This window comes from Gadus macrocephalus, chromosome 3 (genome assembly GCF_031168955.1).
Source record: "Gadus macrocephalus chromosome 3, ASM3116895v1".
Classification (NCBI taxonomy): Eukaryota; Metazoa; Chordata; class Actinopteri; order Gadiformes; family Gadidae; genus Gadus; species Gadus macrocephalus.
The window spans coordinates 150,871-176,029 of record NC_082384.1 but is presented as its reverse complement, the minus strand read 5'-3'; the positions used below and the strand labels follow the sequence as shown (position 1 = coordinate 176,029).

General features: G+C 42.8%; 2 protein-coding genes across 8 annotated transcripts in view; one reads left to right on the top strand and one right to left on the bottom strand.

Annotated features, from left to right (window-relative positions):
* LOC132453282 (NACHT, LRR and PYD domains-containing protein 12-like) overlaps positions 1 to 19,399 on the bottom strand; it is a 208,066-nt gene extending 188,667 nt beyond the window's left edge. For 3 of the 4 annotated variants that reach the window (XM_060046094.1, XM_060046096.1, XM_060046095.1), the window contains exons 1-4: positions 18,974 to 19,399; positions 15,688 to 15,784; positions 15,417 to 15,487; positions 3,672 to 3,950 (exon numbers count right to left, since the gene is read on the bottom strand). In XM_060046094.1, the coding sequence (XP_059902077.1) occupies positions 3,672 to 3,950; positions 15,417 to 15,487; positions 15,688 to 15,770 (433 nt within the window). In that variant the 5' untranslated portion in view covers positions 15,771 to 15,784; positions 18,974 to 19,399. The remainder of the gene's footprint in view (positions 1 to 3,671; positions 3,951 to 15,416; positions 15,488 to 15,687; positions 15,785 to 18,973) is intronic. The other variant, XM_060046097.1, reaches the window with a different exon arrangement.
* The window catches only part of LOC132453279 (NACHT, LRR and PYD domains-containing protein 12-like), a 410,038-nt gene that overhangs the window by 241,916 nt on the left and 142,963 nt on the right, over positions 1 to 25,159 (top strand). The gene's annotated exons all lie outside the window — the stretch shown is intronic.

Below are 25,159 nucleotides of genomic sequence, written 5' to 3'. Positions count from 1 at the left end.
CTGTATTTACCTTCTTATTACCAGTGGTAATTACACAGTAATACACTATAATTTACCGGATAATTCCTCTGTATTTACCTTCTTATTACCAGTGGTAATTACCCAGTAATACACTATGATTTACCATGTATTTACCGGGTAACTACCTCTGTATTTACCTTCTTATTACCAGTGGCAATTACCCAGTAATACACTATGATTTACCATGTATGTACCGGGTAAATACCTAGTAATTAGGGGACTGTAAAAGGAAGGGTTACCGTTTTGTTTGCATACGGTTGACAACGCTGGAATAGCATCAGCTTGGATCTGTTGATGGGCAAACAAAATGTCATGACCGTACGTCAAAAGGCTGAGTAGTTATGCCTCATTAAAGTTTTCAATTGATTGCTTTAGCGGCCCCTATAGTCCTATTTTGATGAACTTTAGCCTGGGTAACCTTGACCTGTGCTTCTTTAAATACACCAAGTTTGGTGATGATTCACTCAAGTTAACCCCGCCTTTAGTCACCTATCTTTCATTGGGCTAATTTGGACGTCCAACCGCTATTTTGATACAGGTTCTGGGTTTCCTTGGATCATTTGCTGAACACGAGGAGATACAAATGTCTACAGGATTTCATGACGGTAGAAGAAAAAGGTCAGATAATATGTCAGTCCGAAGTCTGCATATTCAGTTAATTGATATAGCTCCCCTTATCGTCCGTTCTGGGTACAATTTGGGGAATTTGCATTTTCAGTTAATTGTTTTACTGCTCCCAATAGCCCGACATGGATACAATTCCGAGGGGTTCATCTTGACCCATGTGCCTTTGAGTGCACCAAGTCGGATGAGCATTGGTTTAAGTTAACTTGCCTTTTGGCGTTGAGTTAATTTTGGACGATTTTCTGCCTCTGGCGACCATGTTGTTTTGTCTATCAACTTCAATTTACTCGAACAGTTGGAACTTTGGTCCCCAACAGCCACTAGGTTGGTCCCACTCTAAACAAACATTCCTTCTATGAAATGTGGTGATTTTTAGACACAGGCCACGCCCATTTCGATGCCTCGCCCTAATTGAAAATATGTTGACTCTGTCTGGTTCAGAATTTGATTCTGAAGAACTTTTTTATTGAACTCAAGATCATAGCAGTCCATTTTGATGTAGATATAAGCCTTTAAGTCTTTACGCGTTTTAAACAACACCCTTTTTAGAAGTCAATGGCTCCTGAGCGCTTTAGTTTTTTTATTCTACAGACTTTGCTTCATGTCAGATTGAAGACATATAAAATAGGTGCTAAAGGATTTTTGTCTAAGTGAAATAACGTAGGATCCATAAGGAATTTAGTCATAGGGCATATTTGTTCACCATGAGGATATGCATGTGTTAACAAACTATCATGACTCTAAGAAAAAGCGGTTATTGTTCAAAGTTTGCATTTTTGGACTGTTGCTATAGCGCCACCTTTGGGCCAATCAGTGTAATATTTATTCCCTCGATCATCAGACAGATTCCGCCCTGCAGAGCGGGTTTTATAAAGAGACAAACACCATCCACACACCGGCAGGTCAAGTTCCACCTCTGACGATGTACCACTCAACAAAAATATAGATTTAGTTTTAACCCTTTAGAAATGGGTGTGAGGGGTTAAGGTAAGGGTTACCAAACTATAAAAGGTATCCTGTTAAGCTAGTAATAACACCATTGAGCCAAGGAATACAGCAGCACTAAGTAAAACCCCTACCTCTCAAAAAAATAGGTTGTATTCCACACGAATGCAATCCCGAGTGGATGATAATGAATCACTGGATCCCAGTGGATTAAAGGACAAAGAAGCTCCCCTCTTGTTAAAACAAAGCTGGCAGAGATTGTTTCTTTAACCCTTATAAGGTGTTCGGGTCTGTGGGACCCGTTTTCAGTTTTTAGCTTTATAAAAGTGATACAAATAATTATTATTTTGAACTAAGATTCATTGGCTTTGGCTCATTTTCTGTGAGGAACATGAATCAGAAAACATTTTCAATGACCCCCCCCTGTATACCCCCCCCATCACATTTATATTACACACAGGGTGTTCGGGTCCAGTGGACCCGGAGCTAGTTTAAGTGTGGAAATCATAGGTTCTGTGCACCCTCATTTTCCCTTCTTCCTCTGTGTGTGTGTGTGTGTGTGTGTGTGTGTGTGTGTGTGTGTGTGTGTGTGTGTGTGTGTGTGTGTGTGTGTGTGTGTGTGTGTGTGTGTGTGTGTGAAAGAGAGAGGGGGAAAGAGAGAGGGGGAAAGAGTAAAGCAGGTGAATGGGCCCTTGGTGTGAGCACCCGCAGTGTGCACCCACTGTTCCCGCACAAGGTTGCAAAATTGGAGCACCCAACACTATCAAGCTTGGGGACCTGACACTATAAAAAAGCTCTGTCAGCGTGGTTCCATACCACAACTGATCAAGATGGCAAAGCAATTCTCTGTTCAGACTGCCTTACAGCTGATATTTGAAGAGACAGAGGGTTTTGATGGTGATGCAGAGGAAATAAGTTTGGAAAGTGAGGATAACATTTCAGAGTTTGAAGAGGAGGATGAGCATCAGCCAGCTCCGAAACGTAAAAGAGCCTCAGGACTAGCCCTTCAGCAGCCAGGACAAGCCTGCGAGCAGCAAGCCCCAGGACCATCCCGTGAGCAGGCAGGACCAGCCCGCAAGCAGCCAGCCCCAGGACCATCCCGTGGGCAGCCAGGACCAGCCCGCGAGCAGCCAACCCCAGGACCAACCCGCGAGCAGCCAACCCCAGGACCAACCCGCAAGCAGCCAGCCCCAGGAACAACCCGCAAGCAGCCAGCCCCAGGACCATCCCGTGAGCAGCCAGGACCAGCCCGCGAGCAGCCAACCCCAGGACCAACCCGTGAGCAGCCAACCCCAGGACCATCCCGCAAGCAGCCAGCCCCAGGAACAACCCGCAAGCAGCCAGCCCCAGGAATAACCCGCAAGCAGCCAGCCCCAGGAATAACCCGCAAGCAGCCAGCCCCAGGAACAACCCGCGAGCAGCCAGGCCCAGGAAAAACCCGCGAGCAGCCAGGCCCAGGAAAAACCCGCAAGCAGCCAGCCCCAGGAACAACCCGCAAGCAGCCAGATGTAGGACCAGCCCGTCAGCCAAAAAGAAACGCTGTGAAGTGTGTGGACCCATGATGGACAGAGAAACACAATATATGCAACCAGTGCAAAAAATACATATGCAATACACACACAGTGAGACTCTGCCCCTCATGTGTGGTATAGTATGTACCTCATGTATAGATATACGTATAATGGCCGTGTTCAAAGGCTTTAATGTGTTGTTCAGACAGATGTTGAGTATGTTTCAATTTCTAATGATGTTGATTATTTCCCAGTTATGCCTGTTTTATGAGGCATTTCCTTATTTTGTTGCATTTTAATGCAAAAAGAAACAAAAACGAGTGGTACCTCTATTCATAAATGTGATTTAACAAAGGTAAAGTGAACAAATGTAACATATGTGTGGTTTATATTACTTGCAATTGGGATGAAGTAACCATCTGGTGAGTATTTAAAAAAAAAAAAGTTTGATTATGTTGAATTAAAAGGCCTAAAATGCAATGGGTCCACCAGACCCAGCAGCACCTCCTGTGTAACAAAAACACGAACACCCTATGAGGGTTAAAAAGTAGAATCATGGTAACAACTCACCCACACCAGCAAGAGAAGAGATCAGACCCAGGTTGATGCATAAGTGTTTGTCCCTCTCCTTGATACCATCGATCATCATCTGACTTGCTCTCTCCCCTTTACCGATCACCATGTCGATCAGACAACGTGCTTGGTCCGCTCTGCTCCTCTGCTCCTCCATCACAGAGTCCTTTTCCTCAGAACTGAACACTTCATGATGATAAAGGTCATCCAGGAGACCTTTGATAACTGGGTCTGAAACTCCCTTCACAAATTCAGAACGGATCCCTCGAAGCTCCCCTGGAAGAGAAATCAAAAGGCAATCTGAAATGACAATGAGCGAACACGATACTTGATTCATTAAACTCATCTTTATTGGGTAAAGATAAAACCGTTCGTTGCACCAACTTGTTCACTCACAACTCACAAGTGTCCTTAAAGCGAACAACATTGATAATTCATTTAAATCTGGTTTCTAATTCAGATCAATATTTCAACTTGAGGTCACGTGACTGCGAGGCGTGGCACGGTAACTTCCTCTGCAAGTGATAGACATTAACACCTTTATTGTTGCTCTAAATATTTGTAAACACACTTCAAAGTAACGGAAAAGGTGCCTAAGATAAGGACGCGTTAATGTCAGGTGTTGGAAATCGCAAAGAGAGTAGGCAAACTGTAAAGCCGCGTGATACCAGTTGGCAAGCTAACAAACAAATCATGGCAGACAAAGACACACCAGGCTGGGCTGTCCACATGATCATGTAGGTCACTGGCATTAGAGAATCATGTAAACAAAGTTTTGATGAACTGAACGAATTGATCAACGGACTGAAAAAAGAAACACGGGCCACCTTAAGCAGAGTAACTAACGCAGAGAAGCGCACCAGCGCTATAGAGGATCAGATGGCCTGAGAGAGCACAACTTTAAACGACATGACAAAATAAATGGATTTATTGAAAAACCAATTAACCACATTCGAAGCTCACAGTTAAATAAACAACATAGTGTTGGTTGGCCTTGAGGAGGGGGCGGAAGCTGGCGATCCAGACAAGATGGTCAAGGGCATTCTGAGATATATTTTGGACTAAAAAGTTTATGACAGGGTCCCAGAAGTTGAAAGACATCATCGGAGTCTCCGTCCCCGCCCCGCCCCATCCGAACCTCCTCGCCCTTACCTAATGCGGATGCTTAGGTGGAATGACAGACAGGCTATTCTGAAAGCTGCGGGAAAGAAGAAGGAGCTGAGCTGGAGAGGAAGACGCCTCCAAGCATTTCAGGATCTACCTGTCAAGAAGCAGCGAGACATTTTTGCTGACATCAAGAAGAAATGGCAGGGAACTGACCTACGATATGGCCTGTTGTATCCTTTAAGGCTGATTATCACCATCGAAGGGAATAAGCAGTGTTGGGAAAGTTCACTTTCTACGGGAACTAGTTCAAAGTTCAGTTCAATTTTTTTTTAAATGAAATAGTTCAGTTAAACGATCATAATTCTAAATTTTGAACTAAGTTCACACTTCCAAAAAATGAATTAGTTCATAGTTCTTTTTTTCAATATGTTGCTGTGAGCTATTAGTTACTTCTGGTATTTTGTAAATCCCATTGATTTCTGTTTGAAGACTCATTGCTCGTTGGCCGGAAACGGAAAGGGGGGGGGTTCTACCACTACTGTTGAGACGGAGAACCGAGCGAAAAGACTACAACCAAACATAAACAACCCCCCTTTCTGTTTCCGGCCAACAAGCAATGATTCTAGAAGGTATTCTAGTCTGCTGAGCTAAGAGCTAGGGAGCTAACGTTATGGATTGTTCATATTTATAATTCGAAATTCGTCTCAGCCTGTATACCACAGAAACCCCATACCGGGTTGTCTGATTACAGTTTAATTCATTTTCCAAAATTTACCAGCTCTCGTTCGAAGAATAATCACCGCGGCATTCGTTTCAATGGGAATCGCGACGGTCTATAATTTCAACATAAAGTGTACATATTTATAATTTGAAATTCGTCCCAGCCTTTATACGACGGATACTATAGGGTCTATAGCATATTACCGCGTTTTCTGATCACAGTTTAATGTAACAGTAAGCTGACAACACTGCAACTGCAAATTAACCACAAGGAGATTACCATGGCAACCGGTCAAACAATACGGCGTTCTGCACGCGCAAGGCGCGCATCCACCGTGTTGATAAACAAATAACCGTCATATTGAACGAAGTTAAAACAAGTGAGCGTGCCGTTCACAGACACCGGAATGAACGGGTTCACAGTAACGTTAATCAGGCAGTAATACAGTACGTTCAGTTCACGTTCGCCCAAAATATGAACAAGTTCATGAACTATCGTTCAATGAACGCGTTCAGGCACAACACTGGGAATAACCACATCTACGATAACCCCACAGACGCAGCCAACGACCTGAGTAGCAGACTTCCTACTATTTTTCGTTAACGTCCGCTGAGAGATGAGGTATGATTACATCAGCAAAATGTAGGCTCACCTTTGAATACCTTTCAACAGCCATTCTGTAATACCATTGTCTTTTTGTCTTTTCTAAAGCGATTAAATTGCTCTGGTTAGACCATGAGTCATGAGAATTTCCGTGCATAATGATGCCAGAGACGTACCCTTCTCATATTTTTATTTAGAGCGATTATCATTATCATCATTACAATCTATTGTTAGGTGGGGATCTGATCACTGCAGCAAGGTCAGCTGTGCCTTAATATTAGTTCACGGACAGGGAATGGACTAAAATTCGTTCTCCTTTTTGTTATGTGTGTATCTGCCTTTCAGCCATCTCTTTGTATGTTAGTTGCTTATCCCCCATCCATGTGCGTGCAGACCCTTTATAATTCCAGGGAAAATTATTGTTGCTTATATTCTTAATTCTTGTCTGCTCCTGTCAACAAATGAATGGGTAAAGTTTTTCAAGGTAGAAGAGGATATTATGACCACAATTGAACTACTACGTTGGAATGTAAAAGGGATTTCCAATAAAACAAAGAGATATAAAATAATAACACATTTTAAATCCCTGGAAAGTGATGTGGCAATGTTACAGGAGACACATTTGAAGAATACAGAAGCTGTTAAGTTAAGAAAGAGATGGGTCGGTCAGGTTTTTTCAGCACCAGGTACAGGGGCCTCTAGAGGTGTCCGTACTTTAATAGCTAAACGCTTATCTTTTAGGTTAACCCAAGAAACAGTGGACAAAGATGGAAGATATATTATTATACCGGGTTTCTTACACAACATAAAGTGCACTTTGGTGAATGTTAATGCTCCTAACATAGGGCAGGCCAAATTTCTTCCCAGACTAAATTTCTTTCTAGACTTTTCTGCTGATCCAATTGTTATTGGGGGACACTTTAACCTGGTTAGCGATCCTGCAGTAGATAGATCTAGCCCCACACTCCCTACTGATAGGTCTCTCTCTGTAGCATTTAAAGAATTAAACAAATCTTTGGCAATGTCTGACATATGGCGTGTTTTGAACCCTTGTGTGCGGGAATATAAATTATATTCTGTTAGGCCGACGATACTCAACTATACATCACCACCAGAGCCATTACTCCTGCCATCCTATCAACTCTCACCAACTGTCTCACGGACATCAAAACCTGGATGGACCACAACCTCCTCAAACTCAACGGCAATAAAACTGAAGTTATCATCTTCAGCCCAAAAACCATCATCCCCACCTCCCAGAACTTCTCACTTTGCAGATGGTCACTCTGTCACTCCCTCCCCCCTGGTCAGAAACCTCAGCATCATCATGGACCCCACGCTCTCCTTCAAGTCACACATAAACAGCGTCAGAAAAACATCCTTCTTCCACCTCCGTAACATTGCACGCCTTCGACCCACCGTTTCCTCCTCAGCTGCCGAAACACTAATTCACACCTTCATCACTTGCAGACTTGACTATTGCAATAGCATTCTGTCTGGCCTCCCCTCACCTTTTATTAAAAAATTGCAATATGTTCAAAACTCTGCTGCCCGACTGCTTACTAACTCCCCCTCCAGAGAACACGATTCTCCTCACCACCTACAAAGCGCTGAACAACTTTGCACCCTCGTACATGACAGATCTCCTCCATCGCCACTCCCCCACTCGCCTCCTACGCTCCGCTGATGCCAACCTTCTCACCTCCATCACCAAGACCGAGTATCGCGCCCTGGGGGACAGAGCCTTCGCCATCGCCGCCCCAACCCTCTGGAGCTCCCTCCCTCTGGCCATCCGAAACTCTGATACACTCTGTTCATTCAAAAGTCAACTTAAAACCGATCTCTTAAGGACCACCTACAACATTTGACAAATCATCCTCCGCCATCTTCCACTCTCTCCCGCTCTCTTAATGTCTTGCCTATTGTTGTGGTGCTGTTTATTTATTTGTTTACTTTTTGCCTTTTGTTGGATTGTCTGTATTGTGGCAACCCGGCCCAGGCCAATTAAGGATATTGAGAGCACCTGAAGAACAAGTGGAGAAGCAGGGCTTAAATAGCCCGCTTCTCCACTCATTCGGGGCTCTCCCAGCCCTGGAGCTCCTGCACGGAGAGACCGGTCCTCGTGGGTGACGGGATTCCACCCACGAAGGAGGGGACCGTTGATTCCTCCCAAGGTTTACGTTATTTGTGTTTTGGAGAGACTTTTATGTTCGGGAATAAACATGCCTTTTTTTGGCGTTATCCAACGAAATGGTGTCCTGTTTGGGAGGAGTTGGTGCGCTCAACGTGCCGGGTTGCCACAGTATGTATTCCTTTCTTATTTGTAAAGCGTCTTTGAGTACTGTGGCAACCCCACGCCGTTGGCCAGGGGCCAGCCGCTTCAGCACCCTCCCCGTGGACGGGTGGTGGAAGGAAGATACCTACCCCTCCACCCAGCTGCACTAGAGGGAGCATCAAGCGGGCCCAGGCAATCAAGGACATTGGGGGCACCTGGGGGACAGGGACGAGAGAGGAGCTTTAAGGGCTGGGGACGGAGCAGACGGCAAGGAGGGCTGACCGGGAGGAGACGTGTTGTCGACCTAGCGCTAACCAAAGAACGTTTCCCCCCCCAGGAGTGAGCCGGAGGCGTCGGGAGCTGTTCCCCGCCGACCCTGAGGAAGGGCTGGACCCGGAGGTCCTGCACCCTTATTCCCGATTACGGAAGAACCTTAGTTTACGTATGATTTCCCTTTTTGTGAGTTTCTGGTAATAAAACCTGTTGCACCGCAACCCTGCTTCCTTGTTTAATTCCCGAATCCCCGCCGCAGACGAAAGGGGTTGCCACAGTACTTAGAAAAGCGCTTTAAAAAACTGATCAATTAATATTATTATTATTATCATCCTCATGCTCATAACTCATACTCAAGGATTGATTACTTACTTTTATCTCAGAATATAGTAGAGAATGTGATTGACAGCAAAATACACAATATTATTATTTCAGACCACGCCCCTCTGTCTGTCCTCTCTCTTTCCCAAATCAACCAAACAAATAAACAGTGGAGATTTAACAACTCTTTACATAAGGATGAAGAATGTGTCCATGTTAAAAGAGAAAACAAAAGAGTTAATTCAGATCAATCTAACTTCAGTGCCCTCATTACAAATAGTATGGGCAGTATTTAAGGCTACCTGTAGAGGATGGATTATTAGCTACGCCACAGCCAAAAAGAAGAGAATGGTGATGAAGAAAAACTGTTTAATTTTAGAGACTAAGACTTTAGAATCACAGCATATGCGGGATCCTAAGAATATACAATTAAAATAAAATGATCTGTAAGGCAGAATTACAATCAATCATACATGAGGAGACAGCATTTGCACTGTTTAGAGTTCGTCGTAAATACTTTGAAAGTGGTGACAAAGCAGGCAGAATGCTAGCCTTAAGATTAAAACCATTACGAAATCGGCATTCAATTTCAAATACATGTAAAAGCACTGGTGAGGTAATTTATGAAAAAACACATATCTATACAGCGTTCAGAGAATGTTATTCAAAAATGTATCAGAGGTTCCATAGACGAGAAAGAGATGGAATCTTTCTTTCACTATATCTCCCTTCCAACTTTAAAAGAAGAGGAGAGAGAAAGTTTAGAGGCTCCCCTTACAGAAAGGAAATATTCTCAGCATTGAAAGCTTTCCCATCTGGGAAAGCACCAGGCAATGATGGCTTTACCATAGAGCTTTATAAATGCCTCCAACATAACTTATCTCAACTTCTTACTTTACTATTCAACAATATATTAACTAACCACTCAATGCCACCGACTATGTGCCAAGCAGCTATCTTGCTGTTACCTATGCCCGGTAAGGATCACTCTCAAATGACCAATTTCCGCCCTAAAAATATGCTAAATAACGATTATAAGCTGTTTGCTAAAATTCTTGCTATGCCTGTGGAGACCGCCCTTTCCTCATTGATCCATCTTGATCAAGTAAGATTTATTAAAGGTTGACTTGCTTCCAACAGTATGGGAAGACTCTTCCAGGTAATGGCGACAGCCAGTACTCTACAGCATCCAGCCATAGCCATATCACTGGACGCTGTGAAAGCCTTTGACAGGGTAGAGTGGCATTTTTTGTTTTACGTTATTTCAAAATTTGGTTTTGGACCAGTTATTATTAGCTGGGTGAAGGCCCTCTATAATAACCCAAGTGCTTCAATTAAAACTAATGGAACAATATCCAAACCTCTCCAACTCCTAAGATCTACCAGGCAGGGTTGTCCCGCCTGGCCATCACTCTTTATTTTGGCCTTAGAACCTCTAGTATGTGCTATTCAAGCAGAGAGGAAAATCACTGGTATCCAGATTGGGGGTCATGATTTCAAAGATAATCTATTTGCTGATGATTTGTTATTAACTTTATCACAACCACATAAGTCAATCCCGCAAGTGATTAAATTAATTGAGGTTTTTGGGAAGTTTTCAGGGTATAAGGTGAATTTTAATAAGAGGGAAGCCATCCCATTAATTCCTTGGTCCAGCCCCCATTCAATGGAAGCCACAAGGTATGAGATATCTAGGAATCAACATTAAGACTCCCATAGAGGACATATTTGATTGAAATGGCCCTCTCCCCCTTAAAACAATTAGGGAGGACAGTAAAAGATGGACAGTTCTTCACATTTCATTATGAAGAGCAGAAGTGGTGAAAATTAATATTTTACCAAGATTATTATTTCTTACATCAGCCATTCCTCTTAAATCCCCTCTTTACTGGTTCAAAGAAAGTATTAAATTATTCTCTGATTTCTTGTGGAGTAATTAAAAACAAGAATCAGCTACAAAAGACTATCCAGATCGAGGAAAATAGGTGGATTGGGAGTCTCAGATATTTATTCTTATTATCTTGTTTATAATGCTAGGTTTCCTTTGTTGTGGGCCTATACAGGCCAGAATGAGTTAGGAATGGGTTGAGGAAACAATTTTAACCAACCAAGACAAATCTTTCTCCCTCACCGCTTTATGGCATTACCCAAAAACCAATTAGAAAATAGTCAATCCTCTTATTCAATTTTCCTGTGAGGTAATAGTTACACAGAAGCGTTTCCCTTTCAATGGAGCATACTTACCTTCATGCCCTATATGGAGTAATCCCTATTAAAAGCGGGTGGAAAACATTGACAAACAAATCTGATACCCCAACATAAATAGGGTTTCGTTTGAATTTGAACGATTCCGGTTCCGATTCCGATTCCTCGTTTCGATTCCGGTTCCTAACGATTCTCGATTCCGATTCTTTTAAGAGGCAGGGTCAAAAAAGTTTACATGTTTTAAATGAGCTAGCTAACCAGGTCTTTCTGGATGAAATAGTCTGAACTTCTCCATGAATTTGAATTCAATGACATTTTTATTTTTTATGAACTTCAATTTGAATTTCTCACAGGGCTGTTTTCAAGGTAGTATATAGATATCAAATCTATGAAATAAATATAAATGTTACAAATTTTCATTAAACAGAGGTACACTTTTCACAAGACAGTTTAATTCACTTTTGAAAACTTCCAATTTAGACATCCTGCAGGTACTTAAATATAGAACTGAGCTCCAACTGATGGGCTAACCTGGTGCAGAATATCGAACAAACAAAGAGGAACAACTTGTACAACCTAGCCCAGATTAGCAGCAGGTACAGTATAAAATCAGAAACAGTTCTTGTTTAGGAAAATGATCATATCTGCCTTCTCAGGCAGTAGGCGTGAGCGTTCTGGACAGATAGTGTCTCCTGCAGTGGAGAACACACGTTCGCTGGGCGTAGATGAAGCTTGAACGCATAAATATGAGAAAGCAAGATCTGCCAGCAAAGGATACGTTTTTCGTTGGTTCCACCACCATGCAGCAGGGTCCTCAGACATAATTGCCGGTGGAATTTCCTGGTATGTCTGCAGCTCTCTTTCCACTGTTTTCTTGATGGACATGGAGCTCTGCTGTGACACTATGTTCTGTGCCTCTTCCTCAGCAAACAGCTCCTCCAGTGGAGTCTTCCTGGGCAGTTTGCAGGGAGGCGGTTGCTAAACAAACAAAAGGCATGATCCATTAAAGGCATAATCTTAATTAAGATTGAGAACCTATATAATATCAGCTATTTTCCACTTTCCTCCTCATCCTCATTTTCCACTTCCTCATCCTCAGGCCTTTCCTCAGACTGCATGGTGTCCCCATCACCTCCAGTCTTCTTCTGTTGACTACAAAGAACATAACTAGCAATTTGATCTTAGATTTTAATAGCTGAAAAGGACATTTGTGCTTGTGCATGAATGACATTTCACCTGCTTAATCAGCTTTCTCTGGATCTGGTCCCAGACGGTGTCATCCTCCAACTTGTGTTTAAAGCGCGGATCCAATGCAGTGGCCACTTGGAGAAAGTTCCTGGTCTCATCATTCTGCAAAACACATATTCTTTATATGTTTTAGCAAGCCACAGGAATAAAGATATTTATATTCTTCAATTTCTTTCAAGCTGCCTGCCTCGGTCACTTACCTGGTAGCGCTTAGATAGGTTTCCCCAAACTAGTTTTTTAAGGTCTTTTACAAACACTGTGTCTCCCTCTTTCACAGTCAGATGTGCCTTGAGCTTTTGGAGAATGGGTAATATCTGTCCGCATGTGGGGCTCTTTTCTGAAGACACGCAGAGTGTGGAAGTGTAGAAAAGTTTCATGAGCTAGATGAAGTCTTCTGCTTTCCGAAAATCCTCCTCAGTCAGCCGAGCAAGCCTGTATGAAAAAGAATACAGAACACATAGATCGGTATTAGAAATATTCTTTCTTAACAAAACACCTAACATATGCACTGCCTACTTTAGCACAGTCTATCATAGTGACAGCTCTTTGTAGCAAGTCAAGTGTATTCCCTCATATTTTTATTTGAATTCATATTTTGTGTTTATATTGCCTGAATTGCAGGGTACTGCTCTGTGAATCTCTCCAGCATTAGGTAAAGAGAGTTCCAGCGTGTTCTCACATCAAGAATGAGTGCATGTCGGGGCAGCTCTGATAGAAACAAGAAACTACTTTTAGGGGCATTTAGCAGATGCTTTTTATCCTAGGAGACAAACAATAATTGTATTTAAAAAAAAAAAAAAAAAAGGTACTCAAATACTGTAGTACTCCGCAGAGCTCATAAATAATAAGATCAGAAATATGGTTAAATAAAGTGAACTTCATGTTTCTTACGTAGAAGTTCTTGCTTCTCCTGGAGGACCACCTTCCCCATCAAGCACCTCTTCATCCACACAACAATGGTTCGGACCTTGGCCACCCACTGACTCACTGAATTTAAGGAGTACAGACTTTGTGCTCCTAAATTAAGTGAGTGGGCAAAACAGCCCAGTTTAACAAATTGCAGGTGCTTGATAGCCACATCCATATTGGCAGCATTATCTACAGTGACTGCTTTAATTTTGCCAGAAATGCCAAACTCTGACAGAACATCACATATTTCCTCTGCCACAACACAGCCAGTCTGTGCTTTGCACACAGCTTTTGTTTTTAGCACTTTTTGCTGCATTTTGCCCTCCACTATATAGTGTGCTGTGATGGTGAGGTAATGGTCCTGTGTGATGCTACTCCAGCCATCACATGTGAGTGCAACAGAGCAGACTTCACTGAGCTCTGTAATGACATTTGACTTCTCGACCTCATACCAAGATGGTATTAATTTATTTGCCAAGTAGTCCCTGGTAGGTGGTGTGTACTTGGGGTTGATGGCTTTCACCATGTCCCTGCAAACATAAACAAACATATAATATCACTGTTACTTTAACTTTAGCTCTGTGTGGACTATTAATTAAGTTAGCTCTATCGATGCTGTTTAACTAACCTAAATGTTGGTGATTCCACATCTGAAAAGGGATGCAACTTTTTTACAATAAAGGCTGTAACCTTTCTGTGGCACTCTTGCACTTGTTACACCGACATCTTTCCCTTGGACGCTAGGGTGAACGGAGTAACTGCCTGGCTAACGGTTGCAATTTCAGGTCGTATGGCTATGAAAAAATGCATGGGCTAATGTTAGCTTGGTATTTGCATTCGAGTTGACCAACCGTTTACGTATTTGTTGCTTACCCGATAGTGCGGTGCCAGGGTGAGGGTCGGAGCCGGAGGTAGAGGCAGCGGAGGTAGAGGCAGCGGAGGTAGAGGCAGCGGAGGTAGAGGCAGTGGAGGAAGTGGCAACGGAGGATGGCCGGCGCAGCGCGTCAAAGACGGGGCACTCAGTTATCTGTACACCATGAGCCCGGAGATGTTTTATCATGTTGGTGGTACACCCGCCTTTGCACGATATAATTGTTTTGCAAATGTTGCACCGAGCCGACTTGTCATTTATTTTATTGAAGTTAAGCCACACTTTCGAGCGCCGCCGCACAGTTTCCATGTTTACGCGCACACACACAGTTTGGCGGGTTCTCCGGAAGCTTCTTCTTCGTTGGTGTTCGGCGGCTTCTTCTTCCGGTCAGCGGACTGGGCATCGAAACTAGGAATCGAAATTTAAAAATGTGAACGATTCCGGGAGAACCGGAATGTTAGTCCCGGTTCCATTCGATGCTCGATGCTCGATGCCCAAACCTAAACATAACCCTACACATCTGGATCAAACCATTTAACCTGATACCCCCACAATACTTCTGGATCAAACAATTTAACCTGATACCCCAACATAACCCCACATATCTTGATCAAACCATTTAACCTGATACCCCCACACAATCTGGATCAAACCTTTTAACCTCATACCCCACGATAACCCTTCATATCTGGATCAAACAATTGAATCCGATACCCCCACAACAACCCTACATATCTGGATCAATACCAACGCAATAACCCTACATCCTGTATCGGCATCAAAACCATTTCACCCCCAAGAGGAAAGATATCTCCACATTGAAGTAAAAAAGTTAGAATTTAGTCTGAACAGAACAAATAATAGTCTCATACTGTTCTTAAAATTAGAAATTCTCCTGTTGTTGTTAGGGCCAATTTATTCTTAGTTTTATTTTATTGAAAATTACCTCCCACTGCTGGCACTTTTATGTTGGTTTGAGATGCCTCCTGGAACTCAATATAGGTAAACAGGATGTGAGGCCCATTAGGGGGCCGCATTAGGAACACGCCATACAGTCTGGAGCGATATCGCTTTTTGACCATGAATGCAAACAAGAATACAAACAAGAACACTAACACAAATGCAAACACGTATACAAACACGAATAATAATAGCCAATACGCCCCTCCTCTCTGGAGGGGCGTCTATCTTTAAGCTCAGGAGGTATACCCATAGAGCGGTCACTCTTCATGAAGACACAAGTGGGTCCAGGGGAGTCTGCTCTCTCCTGCTGCTCTGGGCTTTAACACACACACACACACACACACACACACACACACACACACACACACACACACACACACACACACACACACACACACACACACACACACACACACACACACACACACACACACCTGTTACTCAGACTAATGATGGAGTCATCATTGCTGAGCTCTGAGATGGACAACATTCACAGACAGAGAGATGCTCTTCTTACCTCGTAGCTTTGCTCCGGCGGCCATGTTCCCCAGACAGAGTGGTTTTAGAGGTAGAACCCCCATCCTCTCTCTCCTCATCCATAGAAGACTGGAGACCTGGATACAAACACAACTCCTTCTAAACTTTAGCTGTTTATTGAGAGAGAAGATCATTGTGACTGCGTCACACTAACGCCTCCTTTCCACATAAGTACATTCTCGTATGCGATCCAACCGTCTCCGACCGAAAGTCCATTCATTCCTATGTGATTCTCCGTCATGTCCGTTTTTCCTCCGAGACTCCTCCCCTCCGTAAAATTTCTGTCCGGTATGTCCGTAATACACGTTCAAAAAATTTAACTTTCGTCGTCGTTTTACGGAGATACCGTATGAAAGTTTTTATGTTTTTCACACAACATGTAAGTTCCTGGCAGGCCAAACTCCTCGCCGATCTCTTTCCAAGCCTGTTTGGTTTTGTTTTTATCTCTGTATATGTCGATCCTCATGTTCCAAAGTACCGGTCTCCTAAAAACGGCCATTATCATACGTTCCCCAATCTTTTAGGCTGACCGTAAATAAATTCATGTCCGTACGTAAAACACTAGCGCCCCCTTCCGTAAATTTACGGAAGCACGGATACGAAAAACATACGTATGTGGAAACGAGGCGTAAAGCATTATGGACGTCATAGAACATAAATATGAACCCCATGATATAACCACACTGCCCTCACCACAGTACAGATGTGTACAGCAGCTGCAAACTGAGAGATGAGAATTAAACACCTTGGAGACTGTAACAGTTCTTAAACTAAAACCCAAAAAAGTAGATGCAATAGCCTTGAAAAATTCATCGTGTTATAATTTAGGGCTGAACGAATAATCGAAATCAAATCGAAATCGCAATGTAATAGAACGTGGTAGGCAAATCGCAAAGGCTGCGATAAAAAAAAAATAGTGATTTGTTACTGTTACTGACTGGAAATCAGTACGATTCATTCATTTTATTTTTATTTTACAATTCAATAGATAAATAAAGAAGTTTATAATATAAATTAATCTCAACACTCGGCCTGGCCTAAAGGAAAGAGCAGTTTTTATGTTGACTGCTTTCAATGTTGTGTTGGTCATACTAACGAATGATTTATTTATTTATTATTGAATAATACACAACATTGGGACCCAATAAATTATAAAAATCGCACATTGAATCGCAATCGAAATATTGGTCAAAATTATTGACCAGAACTATTGAACTATTTCTCCACTGGAACAAAGTCTGAGTTCTGTCACTTCACACTTCACAGATCCCATAGACCGTAAATCTACTGGTGAAGCTCAACACATCGATATGGTATCCTCGTATGACCAACGATTCTCTCTCTCGCTCTATGGCTCCAGCTGTGGTTTAAGCCATAGGAATCGAGTCTAGACCCACATCTATTAAACTGTAGATCCCCAGTCGCTAGCCTGTACGTCCACACCAGAAGCAAATTGAGCGACCAAATCGCCGGAAGTCATTCACTTTCTATGGGCAAGAGCGACCAAAGTGACCAAAGCGACCAACGCTACCAGCGGCCAAAGTTGAGCGACCAGAGCGTCAAAAAAAAGTAGAAAACTTTTTAACTTTATGCAAATTACTATGACGCGCTTCAGCGGCCAAACACTGACAGCCAATCGGAATGTAGACGCTCTTCGCTTGCGTGGATCCTAGGGAACACTGGCAGGCACCTGGTTCCTACCTACCTTTATTCACTCACTGAACAAAATGTCGGCTGAAGTATTAATCGCGGCTGTAACTGGGCACCCGGTGTTGTACGACCCAACCCTTTTTCAGTTCAGAGATTGAAACGCCATAGTGGTTTGGATACCAAGTGATGATAAGCGGGAGTATTTATACATCTAGAACATCCGTATTTAAACGGGAATCATTTTCATTTGCTCTCCATGCCACCAATTTAACCAACCAATCGCGTGTAGCATGCTTTAAACAAAACCCAAAAAGTTTTTGAAATCGTCACATAAACAAACCGACTAATCGACAAGACGAGGGATAAATGACAAGGAATATATCTCTTGTCTTTTATCCCTCTATTCCCGACTATTCACGGAGCCTGAGGTGAATAATTGTTAATTAAATAGTCTAGAAAGATATATAGCCTAGTCAAGTCTTTATTAATACAAAACGACACAAATCGTCGGGAATCCATTCAGGTGGTTCGGCCCACACAGGACAGTAGCCTACAAGACCACACAGAACAAGTCTGACTGGACATACACATAATACATCACATTAAAACTAGACACGCGTTGATAGATAGATAGACAGATAGGCCTAGATAGATAGATATGTTCCATTATTTGCGTTGCGGAGCCAACCAGTCCTGTGCACGTATGCAAATTAGCCATGTGCGCCAATGTCTATTTGTTTTGAGTGCGACGAATGAGTGCAGATCATGATTTGCAGATGCAGATCAGTGAAACATATTTTAACTAGCCTACTACAGCACGCAGGGTTTTTTGTTCTCGGTTGTAATTAGCCTACATTTTAGGAGTTTCTTTATATTGGGAGGAATCACTGTCCTACTTGTTGTCGAATCACTTTATCCAACAAGCAAAACCCTCTCGGCAATATGGCCAAAGTGTATGGGAGAGTTCACTCTTTGATATGGCTGTCTGTACTAAAAGCATACGGCTCCTTTAAATGCGTCTGCATAATTGAATTGTACGTCATGAGCGACTTGAGTGACCAAAGCGAACAGAAATATTCGCAGCGAAACTTTGTGACTCCTGGTGTGGACGTACGGTACTCCCTTTCAATTTGAATTTCCCTTCAGTGCTACAAATGAAATGTGTACGAGAGTCTGGTAGGACCAGGCTACAGTCGCTACGCACACATATTTAACTTAAATATCAGCACATTCAAATGACTTATGTCCTTCTGTCTTTCTTTTGATTTGGAGTAGCATCAAGACAAATGAATCACTTGAATATTGAACGCATGCAGTGTTCAATTTAGCGCACGGGTCAGAATAGAAAAGCAGTGAAACATGAACTAACGTTGTATTCTCTACAGTAAACTCATTATTATATACCAGTAACCTAAAGACAATACAAACGGTAGTAAACTGGTTGTTCATTATTATATACCAGTAACCTAAAGACAATATAAACGGTAGTAAACTGGTTGATCATTATTATATACCAGCAACCTAAAGACAATATAAAGGGTAGTACACTGGTTGATCATTATATTCCAGCAACCCACAGACAATATAAACGCTAGTCAACTGTCACCCTACCTTACTTTATCTACTCCGGGATTAAAATGCGTCCATACGGAATAAAGTTGTAAAAGTATGAATGTAAGGGAAGAAACAGAGGTTAAAGTTTTCATAAAACAAGTTAATCAGGTGAAAGGTTTTAAAAGCGGAGGAAGAAAGGCTGCTCGCTACGCCGAATAGTTAGACGAGGAAGTTCAAGGAGCCGCGCCTCTCAGTGAGTGTCACATGTTTTCCGGGTAAAAGAAGGTGCGCGCGCACACAGACACAGATGGTGCCATGCCGTAATTCCGACGCCTCATTGTTCCGACGTCTCAATGGTCCGAAATATTTCCCATTAGATCGACATGCCACTATGCCGACGGTTCAATGTTCCGAAAACGGAACCCATTGGTCCGAAGGTCCGTTTGTCCGACTTTTCAAAAAGGAGGCGCATTACACCGGGATTCCACCGGACGCGTACGCGCCGCGGAACGGCTGCGTCCTTATGGCGAGTGGATAGTGCCAGGATTCCCTGGAGAAGGATAACAACGTGTGAAATGCACGTGTGGAGAAGCTACGCCGCCGCCGTGGGGAGAGGATATGCACGCCGCCGCCGTTGGGACTGGGGTTCGATTCCCAGTCTATATATATATTTTTTTTTTCTTCATTATTTTCTGGTATTAATATATCCAATGACTTGTTGATGAATAAGTTGATGACATTTTATAAAAAGGTTAGTTTCTATGTGTCAAAAATACCAAAACTGTTTTAAAACAGATCTCAAAAATGTTTTGATGATTGTATGGGCATGATGTCACTTCATAGGGCAGAGGGGTAGGCCTATTCCACAAAGCCGGTTTTATCACATAACCGGGCAAATTAACCCAGGGTTTGCGGTAACCCTAGGTTTTCCGTTCCAAAATGAACACTGTATGTTAGTTACTATAGCAACATATACTCTGAATCAATCCTGGTCGGACCAGTTTTTCCGCAGGTTAAGTTTGGAACATAACCCGGTTTTGGGTATTTAAAGCTGCGTTCACCGCAGATTCCATGTGTTCACAACTAGTAAATCCTAAACTAAGTCATAAAATCACACTGAAGCGCTTTGTGGCCACATACATAGTTCAGGCGTTCTCACGGCGACGTAGGGCAGCAGGCGTCTTAGTGGCGACGAACTTATCCAGACGTCAAGAGTAGACGTACATTTTGTCTGAATTTCCTTATGTACGTCGCCGTGACACCGCTGCCGGTGGGCGGATCTTCCATGCCGTCGCTGCTGGTCTCTCGTCTGCAGTCCCAATCAATCCCATTCAAAATTGCACACGTTCCCACGGCGAAGTAGGGTAGACTGGCTCAGTATGAGTATAAGTACACAGGATACTGGCTCAGTATGAGTATAAGTACACAGGATACTAGCTCAGTATGAGTATAAGTACACAGGGTACTGGCTCAGTATGAGTATAAACACAGGGTACTGGCTCAGTATGAGTATAAGTACACAGGGTACTAGCTCAGTATGAATATAAGTACACAGGATACTGGCTCAGTATGAGTATAAGTACACAGGATACTAGCTCAGTATGAGTATAAACACAGGGTACTGGCTCAGTATGAGTATAAGTACACAGGATACTAGCTCAGTATGAGTATAAGTACACAGGATACTAGCTCAGTATGAGTATAAGTACACAGGATACTGGCTCAGTATGAGTATAAGTACACAGGATACTAGCTCAGTGGCCCTCATTTATCAAACGAGCGTACGACAGAAAACGTGCGTAAAATGGACGTACGCTCATTTCAACGTTGAGCTTGGCATTTATCAATTTGAACGTGAGCGCAGGCTGCGATGAAATCTCACGTCAGGTCTGAGCTTGTGTACGCAAGTTTTTTTGGCGCAACATAGGCCTACGGGTATTTCAATGATGAATAGTGCAGCACAAGTAGCCCATGTTCAACATCTGTATTAATTACTAAATAAATTGGAATTAGCCCAGCCGTTCAAACAATTACAATCAAGTCAGGCCTAATTAAAAACAGTATTGCTATGAAAATAATTAGAATGTGACAGGTGAAATGTTTATTCAGCTGTCTATATTAACAGGAGCTTTGCCAAATAGGTGGTCGTGTCTCAGCGATGGCAGATCTGGCTCTGTTAAGGACCTCAACGCACAGACAAGAGAGTTTTTCGAGACTGCGGCGATTTTTTTAAGGAGGGCGATGAATGGCTCTTGAGTCGTTTTCGTCTCCCAAGGCATCTCCTGATGGAGCTATGCAATGCTTTGGAGCCACAGTTAAGGCGAGAAACTAGGCGATCAAACGCAATACCTGTGCAGGTTTGCTCTACCTTGGGATTTTTGGCCACCGGGATCTTGCAGCGGGAGATCGGGGACAGGTCTGCTATTTCCCAGCCAAGTATTAGCCGAACCATGCCAGCGGTTTTGGCAGCTATAATGTCCCTCTCCGAACGTTATATTAAATTCCCATATAATAACGATCAGCAAACTGGAATCAAACGGGATTTTTATGCTATTGCTAGGTTTCCAAATGTGATTGGTGCGGTTGATTGTACCCATGTGCGTATGAACCATCTATTAATGATTACGCGTACATCAACCGCAAAAGCTACCATTCAGTTAATGTTCCGATTATTTGCGATGCCAGAATGTCAATCCTGAACATGGTAGCCCGATGGCCTGGGGGCACGCACGATTCTTTTATTTTCCAAAATAGCAACGTTGGGCATCGTCTACATCAGGGCGCACTATCATGGTCAGAGTCATCACGGTGAGTTACGCTGCAGTCGCACTGCACCGGCCTCCTCCCGTTTCTTGCTTGGCCGGCTTCACAGCCGCAACACGTTTTTTGGTGCTGAGCTTCATGTCGGACCATTTTTTCTTCACCTTATTCGGAATTAAATAACTTTAACGGAATGCAAACAATATATGTGAAATGTTTTAAGCTGGATAACAGAAGTTGTACATTTAATTTATTATTTAATTAATTTAATTAACAAACCTCTTCCGTAGCCCGACGAACATTGGAAACACTATTCACTGCAACAGTTATTTCCTTCCATATAGCATTCTTTTGCTGGCCTTTAATGCCAGCTATAGGCTACCAAATAAAACCAGACGGTTTGCATCCACCAGTGACCCGAGCGTCTCCATTTGGGTCTCGGAAAAATTCCTCTATTTTACCGTTGGACGTTTCTCCATGTCGTAAAAGTTAGGGGCGAGACTTTTGAAGACGTGCTTTTATATGGGCGTGTTACGTTAATTACGATCGATCTCAGCCGCCGTATTTATCAACACCAAGATCCTTCGTACGCTGGGATTGGTGTGATACGAAGGTTTCGTAAATCTCACGTGGGTCCTATCGTACGATGAATCATGCGTTCAGATTTGCGCTCATTTCTACGTTTGTTTGATAAATGAGGGCCAGTATGAGTATAAACACAGGGTACTGGCTCAGTATGAGTATAAGAACACAGGCTACTAGCTCAGTATGAGTATAAGTACACAGGATACTAGCTCAGTATGAGTATAAGTACACAGGATACTAGCTCAGTATGCGACCATACTGCCCCCCCCCCCACCCCAGGCTCCCCTGGAGGGGGGGGGCGTTGGAGGCGGTCCTGGAGGTCAGCCCTGTGGTGCGGAGGATATTATTTAGATACAGAGCTCCGGGACTCCCGAGCGCTCCGAGCATTCTAGAATATTTACAGAACACGGCCAAAAGCTGTGTGCGCCTCCCCGCTGCGGTACATCCACTGTAGACACTGTTGTTCCGGTGATTATTGAAGCAGCTTTTGGATGTCATCACAGCAGAAATTAAAAAGTCAATTTAAGACTGGACAAATCATGTTCAAGGCAAAAAATCAACTACTCATTTGTGGAATTGTTTAGAACAGGAAGTAAGCTTAGCACAAACATAACTCAGTTTTAAAGGAGGTACAAAAACACTTTTTCTGAACGTATCGGGAGGTGTGTAGTTGAAATTGAGTACAACATTAGCTACACTGATTGTATTAAGATAGGTGATTTTGGGGTTTTGTTTTCTTCTTTGTTATAGTTTTTTTATAACATTAGAGTATTGTATAAATAAAAAATAATTTGATGCATATTATGTAAATAGTTGTTTGAAACTGATAAATTCATAGCAGATAATTATGAGCAGTTAAATACATAAGCTTCGGCTTCCTTCCACTCCTTTTCGGACATAGAGTCTACATTTATTTTATAAATATTGTTAATGACACTTTTTTTGTTAATGACAATTATTGCCGTTTCATGTTTTATATATTTATATGACGTGTCATACTTGTTTATTTTTTTATTTTTTGTTCGCAATAAAGACGATAGAGCTGTGGATGTCCACGGGCTGTGGATGTCCACGGGCTGTGGCGCTCACAGAGGACGACGCCGTGGAAGCGTATCGCCCGCCGTGGGGCGCAGCGAGGCCCCCTCCCCCTGAGAACTCTCCGCCCAAAGCGCTTTAAAGAGAAACCTGGGGGGGTTTGAATCCCAGCTGAACCCGTGGGCTGCTCTTCAACGAATGCGTCCTTCTGACCCGCGGCCGCCCACTGCTCCGGGAGTGACGGTGTTGTGCCGAAAGTGATCAGCTGCCAGAAAGTGATTTCAGCCGCGGGAGCGCACACAGCCTGTTAAAGCCAGGCTATATCGCCTCGAAACGTGTGGGCGGCAGCTAAGTCTCATCAGTCATACTAGTCAATAGCACTACAGGACTATTGCCCGCTGTATTAACACAGATATGTATTTTAAGGTGACAAGACATCGACGTTGTACGGGGATCAGAAATATAATTTGAACTGCAAGATTCGGCTTGAGATCATTTTCTGGGTTAGATCCCCAATGCCCACAGTCTAACACGTAGCATTCTACAGAGCAGGAATCAAAATGATTCAATAGAAATTTTGACAAATTGCAATGCATCCATACATTTAATAAGGTTTGTAACCATGTGGTTTCACAGGAGACAAACCATCACCCTATTTATATGATTCAAAGTTATTCATATTTTTGATCCATCATGGATAAGAGTGGACTACAGTTAGTCGTTAGTTACCTTAGTCGTCTTCCTGCTGTGATGAAGTGAGCCACACCAAACCGTCCGACTCATTTCAAAGAAACTATGAACCAACCAGTTGGACCAGTTCCCATCCCAGTTCATACTCCTCCCAGACATGAACTAACATGCTAAGGTGGCTGATCCAAGAACAATAACTTTATTAAAATAAGAACGATGGACAGAGAGCTGTGATGTGTAGAAGCTCAGAGAAAAACCAAGAGACACTTGATGGTTCAACCAGTATGGAGAGACACTCAGTCACTGAGTCAGCTGCTTCTCGACAGCAGAACCATCAGAACAAAGATACCATGTTAAAAAATTAAGTAGAAAAGGCTTCCTCTGCTCTGTCTGCTGAACACCTCCATGTACATTCCTCCTCCGTCCTTAAAAGACATCATCACCTTGTTTATATGAACACTTTATTTGCGGCAGTGTTATGTATGAATCACTAGAATCAATAGATGGATAATTTCTCTTTTCAGAAGAGCAGAGTAGAGTAGAGTGTCCTCAGAGTACACGATACTCAGAGTACAAGATACTCAGAGTACAGAGTACTCAGTAAGGGTTAGCATGTTGTACTGGCGTGTGATTCTATAGCAGACTAGGTATTTAGTTTACTATTTCCTTCATTCATTCCTCTTAAATTAGTCATCTCGTTGGGTTGGATTCATCTTGTGTTTTTCCTTCCTCACACCCTTTACTGGGTGTGACTTACACCCTTTACTGACAGGTATGGAATGGCCAAGGCAAGGCGCACACTCACACACACACACACACACACACACACACACACACACACACGTTATTCTATCTGGATGAGATACTCTCATGATTGTGTGAGGGTCACCTGCTACCGTTTGTGCAGAAATAGTTTTTTTTTTTAACCAAAAACAGATTGCTATGGTCCCATGAGTGTGATGTCAACACCACAAATTAATAGAAGACCCTCCATGGCTCCTATTCATGTAGTCATCGGCCTCCATGTGGGTGAGGGTGAGGGTGTTTTGATGCGTTAAAACTCCTTGTCATGTTGCTGTAACATCAAGTCTCCAGACAGAGCTGGAAGCCTGTCAAGTGTACTTTTTTATTTAAATCAGGAAACCAACATTGTTACATGGCATTCATTATTCAGGTAG